The sequence below is a fragment of the Hemitrygon akajei genome, unplaced genomic scaffold (assembly GCF_048418815.1).
Source record: "Hemitrygon akajei unplaced genomic scaffold, sHemAka1.3 Scf000059, whole genome shotgun sequence".
Lineage (NCBI taxonomy): Eukaryota > Metazoa > Chordata > Chondrichthyes > Myliobatiformes > Dasyatidae > Hemitrygon > Hemitrygon akajei.
In genome coordinates this window covers 3,602,275-3,623,762 of record NW_027331945.1, presented here as the reverse complement: position 1 = coordinate 3,623,762, position 21,488 = coordinate 3,602,275, and the positions used below count along the sequence as shown (strand labels likewise).

General features: G+C 44.8%; 1 protein-coding gene across 3 annotated transcripts in view; it reads left to right on the top strand.

Moving 5' to 3' along the window:
* The first annotated feature begins 939 nt into the window (after nt 1-939).
* LOC140721669 (uncharacterized) overlaps nt 940-21,488 on the top strand; it is a 29,081-nt gene continuing 8,532 nt past the window's right edge. For 2 of the 3 annotated variants that reach the window (XR_012097430.1, XR_012097429.1), the window contains exons 1-2: nt 940-1,067; nt 6,941-7,108. Coding sequence is in view for 1 of the 3 variants with exons in the window: in XM_073036468.1 (XP_072892569.1) it covers nt 16,966-18,339 (1,374 nt within the window). In the remaining 2 variants the exon portion in view is untranslated. Of the gene's footprint in view, nt 1,068-6,940; nt 7,109-16,641; nt 21,264-21,488 lie in introns of those variants that run through there. The other variant, XM_073036468.1, reaches the window with a different exon arrangement.

Genomic DNA, 21,488 nt, shown 5'->3' with positions numbered 1-21,488 from the left:
CGAAACACGGGGCTACAGAAGATGGAAATTAATTCCATATAGGATTACCAAAGTTTTCAGAGAGTATTTGTTACAGAGAGTGCGATGAAGATTCACCAGACTGATCCCTGGAGTGGTGGGTCATCAGATGGAGAAAGATCAAATGCGATAACCCTTTCATTTAGAGAATCGAGGACTGAGAGGTGAACACATTGAAATGAACAACATCATTACCGGTTGCACCAGGGATCCCAGTCTCTGGAAAAGTGGGTGGGCTGTCTGGGACTGAGATGAGGGGAAATGTCTCCACTCCACGGGTTGTGAATGTCTGTAAATCCCCACCACACAGGGCTGTGAAGACTTGGTGACTGTCCTCACATAAAACTGAGGCTGGCAGGTGTGTGGAGACCGAAGGGATCGAGGAAATGAGGATCGGGGAGGAACGTGTGGCTGAGATGGGACAGCAGCCGTCATCTTGTTGATGTTTAGAGGGGCTGAGTGTCCCACCTGTTTCTCACTTGATGTCTCAGTGTTCCTGTCCAGTGAGGCCAGAGGAATGTGAATAGAAATTAGTGTTTATAAACATAGACTGATTTAAATGAAACCTGCACATTCCCTGTGTGGTCTGAATTTTGTGTTTGACCGGGATGGAAATCGAAACTCTAACTCCGAGAACTCTGTGACCTGGCGGTGTAGGGAAAGGGATTGGTTAAGATACGGAGGGAAAAAGTTAAATACGTATCCGGTGTACGTATGAAAATAGGATAGGGAAATAATGAAATGATGTGGGAAATGTGGCGGTGGATTGGGCAGCGTGTGAGGAGAGGAGCAGAGACTCCGGGTCACGTGGGAGACACAAAGTCACGTGACCATGTTTCACCGCGGATCCGCAGCACATTTGGGTTTGTTTCTGAGGCCCCGCCCACTGCCCGATGACGCTATTACAGATCGCGCATGCTCCGTTGTTTTTCGTTCTTTGTGGAAGCGGGTCGGCGGAGGGATCGGGATCGAGAGGGGTCCTCCACCCCTAGGACGGGGAGCCAGGAACGGATTATTCTCTGCGGGGCAACACCAACAATTTCCCTTCGGTGAGTACTGAAGCCGGTCCCGAGCGGGGAGGTCTGACGTTGGGCAGTGAGTTAAACTCAAACAAGAGAAAATCTGCAGATTCTGGAAATCCGAGCAACACGTACAAAATGCTGGAGGAACTCAGCAGGCCGGGTAACAGCTAGGAAAAGAGTACAGTTGACGTTACCGGCCGAAACCCTTCGGCGGGACTGGAGAATAAAAGATGGTGGGTGGGGGGCGGAGAGAAGCACAAGGCGATCGGTGAAACTTCAAGGGGGAGGGGATGAACTTCCCCGAACTGGCGGCCTCGCCTCGCTTCCTTCACAGAATCTGCCGGGGTCGGTCCGGGTTGTAAGACCTTCACACCGACCCGTCTGAGATGAGCCGCCGCTCAGCGCCTGTTGCTCTGGTCCTGTTAGCAGGATGACGTTAAACGTATTTCTATCTCTTTACTGACGGAGAATTGTATAACTTATGTTCTGTGTTATCTGAATGTACTTGCCTGTGATGCTACTACAAGTCAGTGTTTCTCCGTACTTGTGCACTTGACATCAAATTCAGCAGGACCTGAGAAATCTCAGTGAGATTTGATCAATGATGATCATCTTGGCAGCTCGGTAGGTCGAATGTATGAGACACACACTGTTAAATGCAAAACCCTGAACAGTGTTGATGATCAGAGGGATCTCAGACTCCAAGTTCATCGCTCCCTGAAAGAGACTGTACAGATTGATCGGGTGGTTAAGAAGGCAAATGGCATGGTTGTCTTTATTAGTTGAAGCATTGAGTTCAAATGTCGGGAAGTTGTGTTGCAGCTTTATAAAACTAGTTAGAACACATCTGGTCGCCCTCATTTTCGGAAGGATGTCAGGGCTTTGGAGAAGGTGAAGAAGAGGTTTACCAGGATATTGCCTGGATTAGAGGGCATGAGCTATAATGAGAAGTTGGACAAAATTGTGTTGTTTTCTCCGGAGCTGTGCTGGCTGGAGTGAGACTGGATAGACGTTTATAAGATTACCAGAGGATTAGAAAGGCAGCGTCCATTATTAAGGACCTCCAGCACCCAGGGTTTGCCCTTTTCTCAATGTTAGTATCAGATAGAGAGGTACAGAAGCTTGAAGGCACACACTCAGTGATTCAGGAACAGTTTCTTCTCCTCTACCATCCGATTACTAAATGGACGTTGAACCCCTAAACACTACCTCACTTTTAAAATATATAGTTTTTCTGTTTCTTGCACGATTTTAAATCTATTCACAGAAACATACAAAACCCTCAGCACAATACAGGCCCTTTGGCCCACAAAGTTGTGCCGACATGTCCCGACCTTGGACATTTCTAAAGTTACCCATAGCCCTCTAGTTTTCTAAGCGAGTTTTTCTTTTTTTCTCTGATGTCTCCAGGTACCTATCCAAAAGTCTCTTAAAAGACCCTATCGTATCCGCCTCCACCACTATTGCCAGCAGCCCATTCCACACACTCACCACTCTCTGAGTAAAAGACTTGTCCCTGACATCCCTCTGTACCTATTCCCCAGCACCTTAAACCTGTGCCCTCTTGTGGCAACAATTTCAGCCCCAGGTAAAAGCCCCTGACTATCCACACGATCAATACCACTCATTACTTTATGCACTTCTGTCAGGTCACCTCTCATCCTCTGTCGCTCCAAGGAGAAAAGGTCGAGTTCACTCAACCTATTCCCATGCTCCCCAATCCAGGCAACATCCTTGTAAATCTCCTCTGCACCCTTTCTAAGGCTTCCACATCATTCCTGTAGTGAGGCGACCAGAACTGAGCACAGAGGGGTGTATCAAGGGTCCTATATAGCTGTGACTTTACCTCTCATCTCCTGAATTCAATCCCACGATTGATGAAGGTCGATACACTGTATACCGCCTTAACCACAGTGTCAATCTGCATAGCAGCTTTGAGTATCCTATGGACTCAGACCCCAAGATCCCTCTGATCCTCCGCACTGCCAAGTCTTACCGTTAATGCTATATTCTGCCATCATGTTTGACTTTACAAAATGAATCACTTTACACTTAACTGGGTTGAACTCTATTTGCCAGTTCACAGCCCAGCCGTAACCTCTGACAGCCCTCAACACTATCCACAACACCCCCAACCATTGTGTCGTCAGCAGATTTACTAACCATCCCTCACTTCCTCATCTAGGTCATTTATAAACATCACGATGAGCAAGTGTCCCAGATATACATATACTGCATATATGTCAAACTCAAGGCCCGCGGGCCAAATCCGGCCCGCGGTGGAATTATCTTTGGCCCGCGAGATAATATCTAATTACTATTAAAGCTGGCCCCAGTAATCGAAGCGCCTACCGCGTATGATATGGCTAATGCTGAGTTTATTCAGGTACCAGGTTTTCAGGGTTTTTAGTGTTTATTCGGCAGTCATCTTCATAAGAAACGGAATTTGTAAAGTGAAACACTTTGTAGTTATAGCAGAGACTGAGACACATGAGAGCAGGCTGAAAAAACGGAGGCAACAAAAGCTGCGTTCGCACGCGTCCGACTGATCCGGCCCGCATGAAGCTGCATTTTGCTCAATCCGGCCCGTGACCTAAAATGAGTTTGACACCCCTGATACTGTAACTGATCTAGTTATTTATTTATATTGTTTCATTTTGTGTTTTCTTCTCTTCTGTATTATGCATTGCATTGAACTGCTGCTGCAAATTTAACACATTTCATGACACATGCCGGTGATAATAAACCTGATTCTGATTCTGAGAGGCACATTCAGAGAGCTCAGAGGTAATCTACTGTAAACAGAGTACAATTTGTCCGTAAATGATTGAAAATGATTTTTTTTTCTGTGCACTTCTCTCACCGAATCACCTACTGCAAGTTCTAATCTGATTAAGACAGTGCCAAATCGTCACATCACGGTATTGTTCCTTGAGAATTGTAGCAACACCAGATTTGACACTATGCATTACACTCACTCCGTCACTAGCAAAAGCTACAAGGTTCTGTTTCAGGTAAGAGTCATCAAACGCATGGTTATTGAGACAGTTCAATAGATGCTTAGCAATAGTTACAGCTTTCTGATCAGGCAGTTCAATTAGATCTAAAAACATAAAATGGGGACCACCTGCCTTATCACTTTCACATTTCAAACCACCTGCCTTATCACGTTCACATTTCAAATAATCTATTAGGGTGGTCTTAATGCTTGTTGATTCATCCATGAGAACAGAAAATTTGACATTTATCTGCTTGATATACTGGCAAATTTTCTTTTTCATGTTAATGGCCACAGTTAAAATGCAGAAGTTTACACACATTGTAGCCAATTACATTTAAACTCAGTTTTTCACAATTCCTGACATTTAATCCTAGAAAACATTCCCTGTATTAGGTCAGTTAGCATCACTATTTTAAGAATGTGAAATGTCATAATAATAGTAGAGGGTGTAAAAGAGGTTTACAGGATAATGTCTAGATTAGAGTACATGAGCTATAACGAGAGGTTGGACAAACTTGTGTTGTTTTCTCCAGTTACCCGGGCTCATCAAAAATGTGTAGACTTCTCTTCATTTGCATTCAGTGATCCAAACCAGGAGTCCGGGCTGTCTATTTCCGCAGAATTGAAAAGGAAGTCCCGCCAGCAGGTCACTTGAGGCTTTTTACCGCAGATCTGGCCTGCCCTCTGTTTTGTGATGCAAGATCACGTGGTGTGTTCGTACAGTCCCCGGATGGGTGGTGATGCTTCCTCTGTGTTGTGTTGGGACATCTGATGTTGGCCACTGAGTCCCGTTAACTTCCCTCAACTGGCCTCGCTTCCTTCAGCTTTATGGCTGTTGTTTCTCCCCAGTTGTGGTGGGTGAGAAAGAAGAACGTCCCAGGTTGTGGGGATCTTTGATTTCACTGCCTGCTTTACCGAGGGACTGGGAGGCCTGGGGGGAGAATGGTTTCTGTGATGTGCTGATCCAAAGGTCTCTGTAGTTCCTCGCAGTCACGGGCAGAGCAGTTACCATGCAAAACCTGAACTGTTCAGATGGGAAAGTTTCTATGGTGTGTTGATAAAAATGTGGTGAGGGTCAAAGTATATATGGCAAAGTTCTTGTTGTTTGTTCTAACTTTGTCATTTTAGAATCTTTCATAAGGTAGTGTATGCTGTTAATTCAGTATCTGTGTATTGATCACTGATTGTCCTTGATCCCTTCTCCCACCTGGTTCCATCTGCTCATTCCCTGCCTATCTTGTTCAACCTCTGTCCAGTCTCCTCACTCCTGCTTCAGTGATATACATCAACCATCTGGGTCAACCTCGGTCCACCCTGTATCCCACCTCCGCAATGTTATATATCAGCAATCTTTCTTTTAACCTTTGTCTTCATTGTGAAGTGTTCTTTTGCACCTTTGGCCTTGCTGAGTTATTTCCAGATTGGTTTTTGTTAGCTGGAATGACAGAGGGTCATCAGGTACCAGTTGTGTTGTGCATTGGTGTGGAGGTGCCAGTTTTTGAATAATGACTGGCTGACACACTATAGCATTTTACTGGCAGCAAGGAGTACTGGGAGAGTTGGTGCTTGGGCTATAATCCTGCGATCGGCATTCCAGGCATATGGAACTGTTGGTGTTTTGGCTTTGACTTTGGTTAGTGCTTCTACAGATGGGGCTGGATGCTCGTCCTTCTGCAATGAAGAAGATATCTCGAGAAGCTGAACATTGGTTGTGGGGAAATCCCGGATTGCACTACCCAGTCTGAGATGTGCTGACGATGTGTGAGACTCTCAGGGTGGGTAAGTGGCAGGTTCAGCTGTGTGACTCTGTGAGGTTGGATATCACAGTTTTAGATCCAAGTAAAATGCCCTTGGGGATCAAGCTGTCAGGCAGTGGGAATCAAACAGAAACTCAAGATACTGGGCATCTGTTCTAAAAACTGAAAATGTTTGAAGCCATTCTCATGAAACGTTATTAACCTGAATTGCAAGGATTGTTCCTCTCCCCACAGCTGTTCCTTACCTGCTGAGTGTTTCTGGTAATTCCAGCTTCTGTTTATTACATTCACCCTGGAATGGTTTATATTTCCTGAAATGGACCTGTTTGAACCTGGAAATGGAAATGGCTCGTTCTGTGATAGTAGTACAGTGAAGAAAGCACAACTTTGCCTGCAAATTACCCTGGTACCAATTTGTCTCTTATTCCTGGAAATGTGTGCAGTACAGTTATTGCTAAGAAGGTTTGCAAGAATAATATCAGCAATGATTGGCTTTATGTATGAGGAGCATTTGATGGTTCTGGACCTGTGCTCAATGGAGTTCAGAGGGACAGTGGGGGTGGTGGAGGGATGTATGGTTAAGTAAACCTACTGAATGCTGAAAAGCCTGGATACAGTGGACATGGAAAGGATGTTTCCATTAGACAGATAATCTGTGATCTGATAGCACAGTCTCGAAATAAAGATGTTTCTCTGTAAAACTGAGATGTGAAAAAATATTTGGCCAAAGGTTGTCTGATCTGTGGAATTTGTTGCCGCAGAGGGTGGTTGAGGCTGCCATTTGGGTATGTTTATGAGAGATTAATATATTGATGATTGCTAAGTAGTTTCAGGGTTACAGGAGGAAGGCAGGAATATGGTGTTGGAATAAAAATCAGCCACGGTTGAGTGGTGGGGCAGACCAGATGGATCAAATCACCTAATTCTGTTCCTGTGTCTTATGTCTTACCATGACTGAATGATGGCTCCTGCTTATCCCATATCGTTTTGTGACGTGTGAGGGACAATAAAAGATTGTTCACTGAGATCATTATATCTGCCTTCAATGTTTACATTTCAGTGAGTTTTGCTCTTAGTAACATTAAGCAGAAATGTTTGGTTCTTTTTATTGTTAATGTGCTTCATTATCTTTCATGTTAAAGTTAGACCTGGGGTGAGAGATTTATTGGAAGAAAAACCCCAAATGGAAGGAAACCATGACTGAAGACTAGGGAACAGCAACAAGTGAACCAGCCCGAGGATTGAGAGCATCAACTGGAGAGAACCCATCTGACTCAGAGATTCCAGTGATTCAGTCAGGAGAAAGTTTGGTGAGTCAAATTTACTCAAACACTGGTCATTTAGACATTACATACCTGTACAAAGGAAGGTAGGAAATAGTTGGAGTGAGACTGTGCCCAGAGGAACCAGTTGTGCCTCTGTCAGACCCAGTTGCAATCACTCCAGGTCTGGTAATGTGCTTCCAGCAGCCCAGTCCTTTAAAGCCACTCCCATTCTGTGGAAGTCGATTCTGGAGAAAGTCACTCAGAGACCGTATAAATACAAACTCTTTACTCCAAGCACCCAGGCCTTACTCAGTCGCTCAAACAGGAACAGTCTATGACTGTTGCTGCTCAATCCACTAACTGACTAACAATTCCCCTTACACCACAGATATATCTGTCCATGTACTCCCCACACAAGACAGGCTGGAGCCAAAGTTATTTACTACGTGACAGCCCCTGAAGGCAATTTACAAAATAGTCATAATGGCATACACACACAGACCAGACTGCAGCTGTCCTATCTGTACGCATGAGTGCACAAGGAGATAAGCATCTTGAAGCCCTATCTATCTTCCCTCAAGAAGAAATACGGCTCAGCATGGCTTAGCACATCTGTTGAATATCAGCAGTTTCTTTCAGAAAAACAGGCTGCTGTTGTTTAACAAAGTGTTAACCCTTTTACATACATTATCATTCCTTCCTTTTGATCATTATGTACAACTATTGGGCCATAATGCAATATCATGCCCGACATATTACCTAACAGGTCTTCAACCCTTCGGTGAACCCATGTAAATCCTGCCCTGCTTTCTTGATGCTGTCAATCTCCGTGGCAGTGTGCTTGGAGAGGGATGTAATGTTAGTAGACTCATCAGGGATATAGGTGCAGCATTCTGTGTCAATAATAACACAGGTTCCCCCTTTCTCAGCTAGGATAAAATCTAAAGCCATATGATTCTGTAGGACTGTTTGCCGGATTGCAATCATTTCAGTGGATATTTCTGTTACTTGGCCTGTGTTTCTGTCAGGGCCCCTGCAGTATTGTGGCCAGCTCCTCAAGCGCTGTGGCCAAATTGATTATCTTTGGTGAATTCCTGGCTACTCCATAGGAGAGAAAAGTGATCATCCACAATCACTCAGTCTCAGTTATTCCTCTCCGCTGCTGGGCACCTGCAAGTATGGCCAGGATGCATGTTTCCCAGTCTAGGAAGTTCTGTTTGGTGGGGGCCTGAGGTACCATCCCTCAGAACACTGACAGCCACAGTCTTCGCTGACTGGACCACAGTTCCTCATCTCACTTCCCCCGGTGTTATTTGAGAAAGTCCAGGCTGAGAGTTCCTCACTGTGGTTGAGTGGGATTACTGTCATTGGAATCATAATTTTACCAGGCTGTGGAATTTTGACACAAACCCAGCAGGTTCTACATTTTTGGCATAGGTGTGGCAGAGTGACAGAAAAATGTTAATATGGGGGCCCCCGGATGCTGGGGTGAGCCCTCTCAAAGACATAAACACAAACACCACAATCAACCAATACATTTTCCTTTAGTCCGAGAGAGTCCTTCTACTCAGTTCCTTCAGTAACACGTTTGTAGTCTGTTTGATGTATCCACCGAGATTGCCCCTTCAGTCTCAGAGCCGTGGAGTGGTCAGTAACACCTGATATGGTTGTCTCCACCGAGGTCCGAGTTTCCCACAATCCCAGTTCTTGGTCAGAACAATATTCCCAGGTTCTCTGGTGGGATAGTCACTCCTCTCTGCGGGGTGGTTCTCTTCCTTGTAAGCCTGTCGTACCTGTGAATGTAATGCTTGGAAAATTTTGGTTGGCTGGCATATATATTTCCCCATCACTTCCCCTAGGGTATGCAAATCTAATTTTGCTGGTAGACTTTCTGGGAGCAATGGTACACAAGTCCCCAGGGTGTCCTCATGGGCCATCCATGCATGATTTCAGCTGATGACAACCCTCTTTTCCCCTGTGGGGTAACCCTCATGTAGAATAGGCTAGCAATACGACCTTCAACCGAGTGAGTCCAGTCTCTGCTGTTGGTTTGGCTAATTTACTCTTCAGAGTGCCATTGGCTCTTTCCACTATGCCAGCGGCCCGTGGGTGGTGTACACAGTGGAATTGTTGCTTGATAGCTAGTTTGTTACATATCTGTGTAGCTCAGCATCTGTGGCAGGCCATACCTGGGAGTTATTTCCCGTAATAATACCTTATCAACAGTCATAGCAGTATTATTGGTAGTTGGAATAGCTTCAATCCATCTACTGAACACATCTATAATAACTAAGCAGTATCTATAGCAATTTACTCTAGGCAATTCAATAAAATCAACTTGCAGACAAGAAAAAGGTCCATCTGTCGAGGGAGTCGTACAAGGAGTGCAGGGTACAGATTACCAACCATTCCCTCCTTTCCCAGATGCGTACAGTTATGTATATTACAAACCAGTATTGGTGAAAACTGTGTAGGAACACAAACCTGTCCCGCTGGGGTGATCCAGAAACCTAGGTCGGGGTCTTTCTGGCACCCCACCTGGGATCACAGTTTGCGCTCCTCCTCAGAGGTGTCCCGCTGAAAAGTACGTACCTCCCACATGTCTGGCAAACCCGTTCTGCTTAAGTCACGGAAGGTTGCTTGACTGGAATCCCTGTTTCGTCAAGGTGTAAGCGAGGAACCCTAGGCTGTTTGGCTTGAACCCAGGACAAACCCAAACGGTGGTATGGGGAACCACCAGTCCTCTCTGTCGCCAAAGGAAATCCGGAACTTTGGCCAGAAATTCACTGCCCTCTCTCTTCCTTTAGCCTCTCCAATCACCGTGACTGGGAACTAATGGTCCTCGAGGGGTGCATAGTATTGGCTTAACTTAGTTGAGCACCCCATAGGGTCGTAGCACAGAGTCACATGATAGTTGGCCGCTGCCAGAAGTGGTTCAAACGCAGTGGAGTCCAGATTAAGTGCCACCATTGGGTGGTCAGAAACTGGGGAAGATGTCTGGTGGTGACTGAAATGAAACGTCACGCTGGTTCCCCCGGAATTCCACCTGCAGAACCCAGATGGACTGATTGTGGCGTCTGATGGCTGAAATACCTTTTCTACTATTATTTCCTGATTGAGAGTGTTTGTGATTGCCCCCACATCAATCAGAAACAGAATTGGAATTCCAGCAACCTGCAATATTACATTAGGCTCTTTCTGAGGGGTGGTACTCACGGTAGGAAGCATCCTTTCTCGTCAATTTCTAAACGGGTCGTTGTCCCCACCTGTCCCTTGGTAGGTTTTTGTTCCCATTTCTGATCCCCAGATATAACCCGCGTCCTTCTTCCTGCTGAACATATTCACTTTTAGTATTAGTTCCCTTCAGGGTTGATTGGGATTCAAAAGCCCGGTCACAATAATATGTCAAAGCTCGTCACATTCGATTTCGGTCATTGTGAGGCCAATCCATATAATTTGTTTTAATCATGTTGGCTAACCTAGTTGGTAAGCATTGGAGGAGTAAGTCATTAAACCTGCGGGACAGATTCCCATCTTTAAAGTCATGGTCTCCTACAGAAGGGCCATAGCAGGCCTCAAATCTCTCCCAATAGTCTGGTCTCAATTCCCCAGGCTTTGGTTTGCATTCAAGTGCTTTAGTGATGTTTACAGGTTGCTGGAGAGCCCTTTCCAAGGCTTGAATGAAATGGTCTATCTGTTCATTCTCATTATGGTTTCCCGCCTGTAACTCCTGACAGGTTTGGTATCTCAATTCTACCTTCCATTTCCACTCCTCAGTAGCTGAGAGAATCGTGCAGCAGAGACCGAATAAATCTTGCGGGGTGGCATTACACATTTGTATAGTACTGCGGACACACTGAGCAAACTGTGCTGGTTTTTCTTTTCTACCTGGGACCTGATTCATGATCATTATAAGTTCTGGAGGCTTCCAGGGTGCATACACAGGAATCACTGAGGGCTGTCCCTCCTCCTGCTCGTGGATTGGGCAGCATTCGGGTGGGCAATTGTCTTTGTGGAGCCATTAACTGGGGTTTTATTGGATTCTTCCCTCCCTGTCTCGGAATAATTCTCGGTATTCCCTTTCTGGATCTCAGGGTATAGGGACCTCCCATTCCCTGCCACCGCTGTTTTACCCGAGCCGTCTCCATGTCTGAGGTGGGTGGGGGGGGGTACGGTGGGTGCCCATTCCTCATCACGGTCACTGTCCTCAAACAGGGTTGGTATGCCAGACATGGGTTCGGGATCCCTTGTTTCCCTATCAGTTCGAACTTCAGAGTGAAGTTCCTGCCCTTCTTTCCTATCTAGGCCGGCCTTGGTTTGATTACGTTGTTTTTCCTGCTCTCGTTTGTGGCTCCCATCCAGCCATTCACGTTCCGTTGTTAGCGTCTCCCAACCTTTGGTGTTCCTCCTGCAGTACATACCTCTATCCCTTTGTCGCATGCATTATTCCTCCAACTTGCTAATGATATATTGTTCCACTTTACTTCTGCCTTTTTCTTCAAATCCCTTTTCAACAATTTCCACTTCTTTCCACATTTCTTTCTCCATATCAAATTTACTGCTTGTTTTCATGAGGTAGTATCCCTGGTTCCTCCCCAGTGGCCACATTTTGTTCCCCAATTTCTTATTCAGCGCTGCACTCAACATTCGCAAATCTTTTTCCTTGTCTGGAAAACTCTCACTCATATTGAGTAGGGCTGCTCCTGGCCCATTCAAAGCAATCGACGGCAATTGACCAATGTTCTCCAAGTAATATACCCTGCTGGTACCTCCTGCCCACGTAATAAATTTACCCAGCACATCTGCCTCCAGCCCACTTAGTAAAATTTTGCCTACCTTATACAAGTCTCCCGACAGATTCTTTCTCGATCTCATCAAGGTATGCGAACAGCCTTGGGCGAGGGACCATTCCTCCAAAGGAACTAACGGAGAACGACAAAAGATAAAATATCTATTGGGCACCCAGTCCATCTCCGCAGTCCCCAGAGTGGTCCAGCCGCTTACTCAGCCCGTCTGCTTGGCACTCCCTATATTGGGATCCTGTTGGTGACGCCAAATGTTAAAGTTGAATCTGAATAAAACTCAGGAGACCAGCTTCTTGTCATCACCACAGTTTATTGTGCATTCTCCTGTAGGAGTTTGAGACCCAGTTGTCAAAGGGAAGGCACGTAAGCACTGCCACCATCTGACAAGTGGACTGACTCAGTCAGGTTACAGCCGTGTATTTATACATGAACCCAGACATTTATATATAGTAAGCCCCAGACTTTACTATTGCAAAACTTAATTACATAGATAAGAGAGTTCACTAAATGAAGGTTTTAATTACAGGTGGATGTACTGTCCAGTCCTTATCAGTTATTCCCATTGCAAGGCCCTGACTTAATTACAGACAGATGTTCATTCCTGTCCTTATCAGCGAGTCCTCCTCCCTTCACTCAAATGAGGGTACAATGTATAATGTTATCAGCTAATGAGGGTGCAATGCATAATGTTATCTGCTCTCAGTGTGTCTCTCTGCAAGCCACAGAGAACTGGTAATGAGCCTGTCTTAGCAAACCACTGAACACAAAGTTGACTTCAGTTCAAAAATTCCTGTTCAGTCCCAAATATTCTTTTAGCCAGAGCTTACATAGGGTCAAAATGTTTTTTTATGTATGTATCCTTAATTCCTCAGGAGGTTTCATGGGAAATATTTATGTCCAATATAGAAACTGGTGTTACCTATGTGTATTGTGGTGATGCAAAAGTTGCTGGAAAATTTACAAATGGGAAGAAGTGGAGTGATATTTGAAACTCTGACTTTTTAAACCATAATTTAGCAAACAAACCACTTACGGACAATATGCAAGACCTTTGGTGAGAAAATCCTTCATTGACCTACAAGTATCTGGGAGTACAGTTAGACGAGAAGCTAGACCTCAGTATGTGCGGTTGGGAGACTGTAGGTCTGACACGGTGGTCAGCAGCACAGGAGCGCCGCAGGGAACCGTACTCTCTCCGGTCCTGTTCACCCTGTACACATCAGACTTCCAATATAACTCGGAGTCCTGCCATGTGCAGAAGTTCGCTGATGACACGGCCATAGTGGGGTGTGTCAGGAATGGACAGGAGGAGGAGTATAGGAAACTGATACAGGACTTTGTGATATGGTGCAACTCAAACTACCTGCGTCTCAATATCACCAAGACCAAGGAGATGGTGGTGGACTTTAGGAGATCTAGGCCTCATATGGAGCCAGTGATCATTAATGGAGAATGTGTGGAGCAGGTTAAGACCTACAAGTATCTGGGAGTACAGTTAGACGAGAAGCTAGACTGGACTGCCAACACAGATGCCTTGTGCAGGAAGGCACAGAGTCGACTGTACTTCCTAAGAAGGTTGGCGTCATTCAATGTCTGTAGTGAGATGCTGAAGATGTTCTATAGGTCAGTTGTGGAGAGCGCCCTCTTCTTTGTGGTGGCGTGTTGGGGAGGAAGCATTAAGAAGAGGGACGCCTCACGTCTTAATAAGCTGGTAAGGAAGGCGGGCTCTGTCGTGGGCAAAGTACTGGAGAGTTTAACATTGGTAGCTGAGCGAAGGGCGCTGAGTAGGCTACGGTCAATTATGGATAACTCTGAACATCCTCTACATAGCACCATCCAGAGACAGAGAAGCAGTTTCAGCGACAGGTTACTATCGATACAATGCTCCTCAGACAGGATGAAGAGGTCAATACTCCCCAATGCCATTAGGCTTTACAATTCTACCGCCAGGACTTAAGAACTTTTTAAAAGCTATTATTAATGCTTTTTGAGATAGTGATTTAGATGCATATCATATTTTTTTTACTGAGTTAAGTATTGTATGTAATTAGTTTTGCTACAACAAGTGTATGGGACATTGGAAAAAAAAGTTGAATTTCCCCATGGGGATGAATAAAGTATCTATCTATCTATCTATCTATCTATCATAGCACCATCCAGAGCAGAGAAGCAGTTTGAGCGTCAGGTTACTATCGATGCAATGCTCCTCAGACAGGATGAAGAGGTCAATACTCCCCAATGCCATTCGGCTTTACAATTCAACCGCCAGGAGTAAGATATGTTAAAGTGCCGGGGTTAGGACTGAATGTATTAAGTAAACTACTTAAGAACTTTTTAAAAGCTATTATTAATGCTTTTTGAGAGAGTGATTTAGATGCATATCATATTTTTACTGAGTTAAGTATTGTATGTAATTAGTTTTGCTATAACAAGTGTATGGGACATTGGAAAAAATGTTGAATTTCCCCATGGGGATGAATAAAGTATCTATCTATCTATCTACAGGCCTGCTATATAGTGTGAGAGAGCAGATGAACTCGATCGAACCCAGAGGAGATCAAAGTTCTTATTGACAGTGATTTGCTAGCTGTTAAAATGAATACCTCACTATATAAAAATCACTATGCACATTTTGTCACTGGGTAAAAAAATGCACAGTACAAGATTTATGTACACACCGGTGATTACAAATTAGAGGGGACATTGGTGGGAAGGTGGGGAGACCTCCAGTATCCCTGATGCCCTCACCTACAAGATGTGCATCCAGCTGCAGCTTGTAACCCTGCACCTTAAGGAGTTGGAACTTGAAATGGATGAATTCTGGATCAGCTGGGAGTTTGTTATATACATGAGGGGTAGAAATCTTTACGTTACGTCTCAATCTAAATGTGCAATGTGTAAGTTATAGTAATTTCTAATAAATAGTTTGTACATAGGATAGTCAATATAGCAGAAATGCAATTCCATCAGCATGAATTAATCAGTCTGATGGCCTGGTAGAAGATGATGTCCCGAAGCCTATTAGTCCTTTTGCTGTGGGACCGTTTCCTGGATGGTAGCAGCAGGAACAGTTTGTGGTTGTGATGAATTGGGTCCCCAATATCCTTTGGGCCCCTTTTAAACACCTGTCTCTGTAAATGCCCTGAATCATGGGAAGTTCACATCTACAGATGCGCTGGGCTGTCTGCACCACTCTCTGCAGGTTCCTGAGATTGAGGGAAGTACAGTTCACACACCAGGCAGTGATGCAGCCAGTCAGGATGCTCTCAATTGTCTCCCTGCAGAATGCTCTTAAGATTTGGGCCCATACCAAATGTCTTCAATGATCTGAGGTGAAAAAGGGGCTCCTGTGCTCTTTTCACAACACGGCCGGTATGTACAGACCATGTGAGATCCTTGTTGATGTTTCTGCTGAGGATCTTAAAGCTGTTCACCCTCTCAACCCCAGATCCATTGATATCTTGATGTCAATATGGGTTAGCCTGTCTCCAATCCTCCTGTCATCCACAATCAGCTCCTTTGTTTTTGTGCCAATGAGGGAGAGTTTGTTTTCTTGACACCAGTCAGATGTTGTTCATACCTCAGACAGTCAGCAATCAAATGGTTGAACATGGTGCGATGAATGTGCTGAGCTGTGTATATCACAATGCAAGAAGCATCGTAGGAAAGCCCGATGAGCTCAGGACAGGGAATTATGATATTGTAGTCATTACTGGGACTTGGTTGCACCCAACAGTCTGAGGGATTTAGAGGAACAAATTTGTAGAGAGATTGCAGACCATGCCAAGAAACAAAGGTTGATTCAGTAAATGATTTTAACTTTCCATATATTGACTGGGACTCCCATACTGTAAAAGACTAGATGCGGCAGAATTTGTCAAATGTGTCCTTAATCAGTACGTAGAATTCCCGATGTAGAAGTGTGCAATAAGCCGTTAGGAAGTGATCCAGGGCTGGTGACAGAAATTAGTGATCATAATCCATGAAATTCAAAGTAAAGGTGGAAAAAGAGAGGTCTGGACCACGGGTTGAGATTCTGAATTGGAGAAAGGTCAATTTTGATGGTATCAGAAAGGATCTGACAAGTGTGCTATGGGACAGGCTGTTTTCTGGCAAAGGAGTACTTGGTAACTGGGAGGCCTTCAGAAGTGAAATTCTGACAGTGTAGATCTTGTATGTGCCTGACAAAATAAAAGTTGAAAGGTAACTGGTGCAGGGAACCTTGGTTTTCAAGAGATATTGAGGCCCCGGATATTTTGTTCCTCTAAATGCCTCAGACTGTTGGGTGCTACCAAGACTCATTAATGACTACAATATCATAATCCCATGCCCTGAGCTCATCTGGCTTTTTTTTAGTCATCTTCTGTTGGTTTCTAAAAGCTTCCATATAGGTTTTGCTCTATATTTTGCCCTCTCTTTGGCTTTGGCTTCTCAGTTTAGCTACAGTTTTGTCCTCCTGCCTGTCCAATGCTTCCACTCCCAGGAATCCATGCAGCTCAGTGGGAACAGGGAATGGAGACAGTCAAATTGAGCCAGGGCACAGATTGTACATGGCAGAAGTGCCCCATTCTTAGAGATAGGAAGAGCATCAGAGAATTTGAGGGTCATTCCAGATACCAGCTCTGAGTCCAGTTAGAAGATGATTTCTCTCTCCAGCTTGGGTTGAACTTCATTGTAACAGTTTAATGCCAGATGACACCTTGATAACCCAAGTTTTCTCTTCTGAAAAGATGCCCTACACCCATTGATGGATTTTGTAAAATTTTTTTACAGGTTAAAAATGACGAAGACCTTGTCTACGGGAATCTCGAACACAACACACCAGTTTTGTTGTCTCTGTCCAGATATTTAAGAAGTGGAGCAAGGGATTCACTCGATCATCCTTCCTGCTCAGACTGTGGGAAGGGATTCACTTGCTCATCTCAACTGAAGGTACATCAGCAAGTTCACACTGGGACAAGGCCATTCACCTGTTCTGTGTGTGAGAAGGGATTCAGACAGTCTTCCCACCTGTGCACACACCAGTTAATTCATATTGGGAAGAGGATGGCCGCCTGCTGAATTTGTGGGGAAGGATTCACTTGGTCATCTGACCTAATGGCTCACCAGCAAATTCACACCAGGGAGCGGCCGTTCACCTGCTCAGACTGTGGGAAGGGATTCACTCAGTCATCTAAACTGAAGATACATCAGAGAGTTCACTCTGGAGAGAGGCCATTCACCTGCTCAGACTGTGGGAAGGGATTCACTCAGTCATCTCAACTGAAGGTACATCAGCGAGTTCACACTGGAGAGAGGCCGTTCAGCTGCTCAGACTGTGGGAAGGGATTCACTTGCTCATCTAATTTGAAGGTACACCAATCAGTTCACACTAGAGAGAGGCCTTTCACCTGCTCAGACTGTGGGAAGGGATTCACTCAGTCATCTAAACTGAAGATACATCAGAGAGTTCACTCTGGAGAGAGGCCATTCACCTGCTCAGACTGTGGGAAGGGATTCACTCAGTCATCTCAACTGAAGGTACATCAGCGAATTCACACTGGAGAGAGGCCGTTCAGCTGCTCAGACTGTGGGAGGGGATTCATTTGCTCATCTAATTTGAAGGTACACCAATCAGTTCACACTAGAGAGAGGCCTTTCACCTGCTCAGACTGTGGGAAGGGATTCACTCAGTCATCTAAACTGAAGATACATCAGAGAGTTCACTCTGGAGAGAGGCCATTCACCTGCTCAGACTGTGGGAAGGGATTCACTCAGTCATCTCAACTGAAGGTACATCAGCGAGTTCACACTGGAGAGAGGCCATTCACCTGCTCAGACTGTGGGAAGGGATTCACTCAGTCATCTCAACTGAAGATACATCAGAGAGTTCACACTAGAGAGAGGCCTTTCACTTGCTCAGACTGTGGGAAAGGATTCACTCGTTTGTCCTCCCTAATTGCTCACCAGCGATTTCACAACAGGGAGTGGCTGTTCATCTGCTCAGACTGTGGGAAGGGATTCACCTCATCATCTCAACTGAAGATACATCAGAGAGTTCACACTAGAGAGAGGCCTTTCACTTGCTCAGACTGTGGGAAAGGATTCACTCGTTTGTCCTCCCTAATTGCTCACCAGCGAGTTCACAACAGGGAGTGGCTGTTCACCTGCTCAGACTGTGGGAAGGGATTCACTCGGTCATATAAACTGAAGAAACATCAGCGAGTTCACACTGGGGAGAAGCCGTTCACCTGCTCAGAGTGTGGGAAAGGATTCACTCGGTCATATAAACTGAAGAAACATCAGCGAGTTCACACTGGAGAGAAGCCGTTCACCTGCTCAGAGTGTGGGAAAGGATTCACTCAGTCATCCCACCTACAAGCGCACCTGTCAGTTCACACTGGGGAGAGACCGTACACCTGCTTAGACTGTGGGAAGGGGTTTGCTTCATCATCTCAACTACAGAGACACCAGCGAGTTCACACTGGGTAGAGTCCTTTCTCCTGCTGTGAATGTGGAAAGGGATTCACTCAGTCATCTAACCTTATGTAACTCTCACTTCGCCCAGCAGCTTAATATAGGGGGTGTTCGCCCCCACCCCCAGCACGGCCAAACTTAAGAAATCTCGTTTGGGTGGATGCTGCGCGATGTGTCCCCTGTTACAGATCAGTACCCCGAAATAACAAACAGTACACAATATGTCATTAAAAGACTGGGCTCTATAATTCTTACTTTCACTATAGGGTAAGTAAAGAAAAAATACGGGCCCATGTTCTCCATTTGTGTCTTCTCATCTGTCCCGGCAAGCGACCGTGAAAATCTCTCTTCCAGACTCAATGAAAGAACATTTCTCTCATTGGATAGCATCGCACACCAAAACCCTGTTATCTCTGCTACAGAGAAACCATTACCTCAGCAGTGAAACATTACCGAGAGGCCATTACATTAGCAGTGAAACATTGCAGCATGTTACACATGTGACACTCTACCGGGTTCACACTGGGGAGAAAGTTTCAATAAGGTGCATGCTGGATATTTGTCCATCACCGTTGCTGAATGCAATTTTGAGAGTGACTGTCGGTGCTGAACTCTGCAATTATTGCTGCTGCTCACCACACCCAGTTCTGCACCCTGGTCACTGGGCACGGGAGGAGTTCCTTCTGCTGCATATTCACCTTTAATGGGACTGGATCAGTGACAAATAAATCAGTTCTATTTTAAACTGTCTCCGGTATGTAGTGAATTTATAACACACCTAGTGTACAGTAGAGAGTTAACTCATGCCGGCTGGACCCTGCCAGTGATACTGTTTGCAACAGTCCTTTTAAATCCTCCCCTGTTGTTCATCTGTCACTCTCCCTGTGGGAGGGGTTCCTGTCACCACTCTGTGGGTGAAGAGGTTTCCCTTGAATTTTCTGCAGAGTGAAGAAGTCGAGCTGACTGCAGTTCTGTCTGAGTTGTTCTTCCCCCCTCAAATCTCTGGGCTGAGGAAGAATGACAATGGGAGCTAATCCCCTTATTCAGGGATCATTTCCACATTATGGGTCATTTTCCCTGCTTCTAAAGGGTTGTTAGAAAACACCACTGTCCTCTAAACACTGAAAGCAGAATGGGAAACCATTACTTGGATGTTCAACGGAGCAGGGTCAGAAACCAGAGGCAGAAACAGGGCAGTGTTTGAGGCTCTGGATGATGGTCAGGGTAAGAACGTATGATGAGGAGAAGGGAATCAGCAACAGGGTGTGGCAACGAATGACAGATTAGTAACCTTTGGAAGCTGATTGACAGAGAAGATAATTCAGTTATCTGACTGATGACACAAACAATGCCTGTTGTGAGGTGCTGCACTGGCCGAGGAACGTGTGTGTGTTGGGAATGGTTTTGTCTATTGAGGGAGTTGTTCCTGCTTGTTTATCCTGTAATATTATATCCAGATGGTTATTATAGATTGTCCTATCTGATATAATGTATTGATTATCATATAATTTGTAAGATTTTGACTCTAAAAGTGGATCAGGCTTGAACTTACGGTGCCTCGATGAAGTGATGGAGGGCATTCATGCGTTTGTATTTTAAAGCAAGGTTTTGGTGAATCATATTTGCCACTGATTGTACCTTTGTAAGTAATCAGATTGAGTTGAACTGCTGTCGGGTCCTGAAATGTGTTGGATTGTGTCTGATTTCTCTTGGCATTTTCTACACAGACAGACAGACAGACATACTTGATTGATCCCGAGGGAAATGGGGTTTCGTTACAGTCACATCAACGAGTGTAAAAATTACTTACTGCCTTATTGTTTGTATTTCATGTACTTTCGATTTTTCTTTCCTTTCGTTGACCACATTGATGTGTATTTCTGCAAGGAACCCCTTGTCAGGTGATTTTTGACAGGTCATGACCATTGCATCTGTTATCTCTTCAGCAGCCTCTCTCAGGTGTTACGAATCCCTCGGTTTCGTTTGCAGTGGACTGTCACTTTAAGGAAGTTCCTGAGTGAGGCGGGACTAACAGTGACGTCAGCCAGCAGCTATCGCAGCTCAGAGAGAGAGCGAGATAGAGATTTAGAGAGCGCGATATATATGGATAGATATGAGACACACACACACAGTCGGAACGAGGGAGACAGAACAGCTGCTCTCGTAGTCTGAGTCAGACTTTTATTTAAGAACTGCCAGGGCAAGGTTTGCTCCAGAATGTGTGTCTGTCACTTCGTATAATCCAAAGGAGTAGATTTAGGAATGTAATGTGGGACCACTTGAAGTTAACCCTTACCTGGATATGTTATGTGGTAGTCACTTGAAGACGACATTCGTCTGATATATCGAAGTGTTTTTTGGTTCGATTCAACGGACAAGATCTTCGATGACAGTTTGCGTTTACCTGTGGAATTCGACGTAATTGCCTTCGCTCTACAATTACCCTGGACTACAAATATCTCTCACTCTGATCATTTATTCCTCGGATTACTGAACTTTCCTACATTACCATCTCAAGACTCTAAGCCTTGATCCCCCAGGCCCGATAGTTTAGGAGTTATATTTACCCATATTTATACGCATAACAATGTTAACTTTTGTTTAATTTGTCTAACTTACAATATTATAAGTAGTTACTAATAAATATAATGGTTTTAGCATCAAAACCAGACTCCGGTGTGAACTGTATTGCTGCTGGGTTGTTTCTAAAACGTTACACAGGACTCTGGGATATGCTCCATCTGGTCCAGGTGTCTTACCCACTTTAAGAACCTGAGTTTGCCTCGCACGTTTTCCTTTGTAATAACAATGACATTCACTCCTGCTCCCTGACTCTCACGGATCTCTGGCACACTGCTGTGTCTTCCACGGAGAAGACAGATGCAAAGTACCTATCAAGTTCATCTACCATCGTTTCCCCATTTCTACCTCATGAGCATCATTTTCCAGAGGTCCAAAATAAACTATCACCTCCCTTTCGCATTTTTATAATGGTGTATATTATTGTCTAGTTTGCTCTGATATTTCACCTTTCCCCTTCATATAGCTTTTTGCAATTGCCTGTTGTTGGATTTTCAAAGCTACCCAATTATCTAACTTCATATTCACTTCTGCTACCTGAAAAGCACTTTCCTTGGCTTTTATACAGTCCATAACTTCCTTTG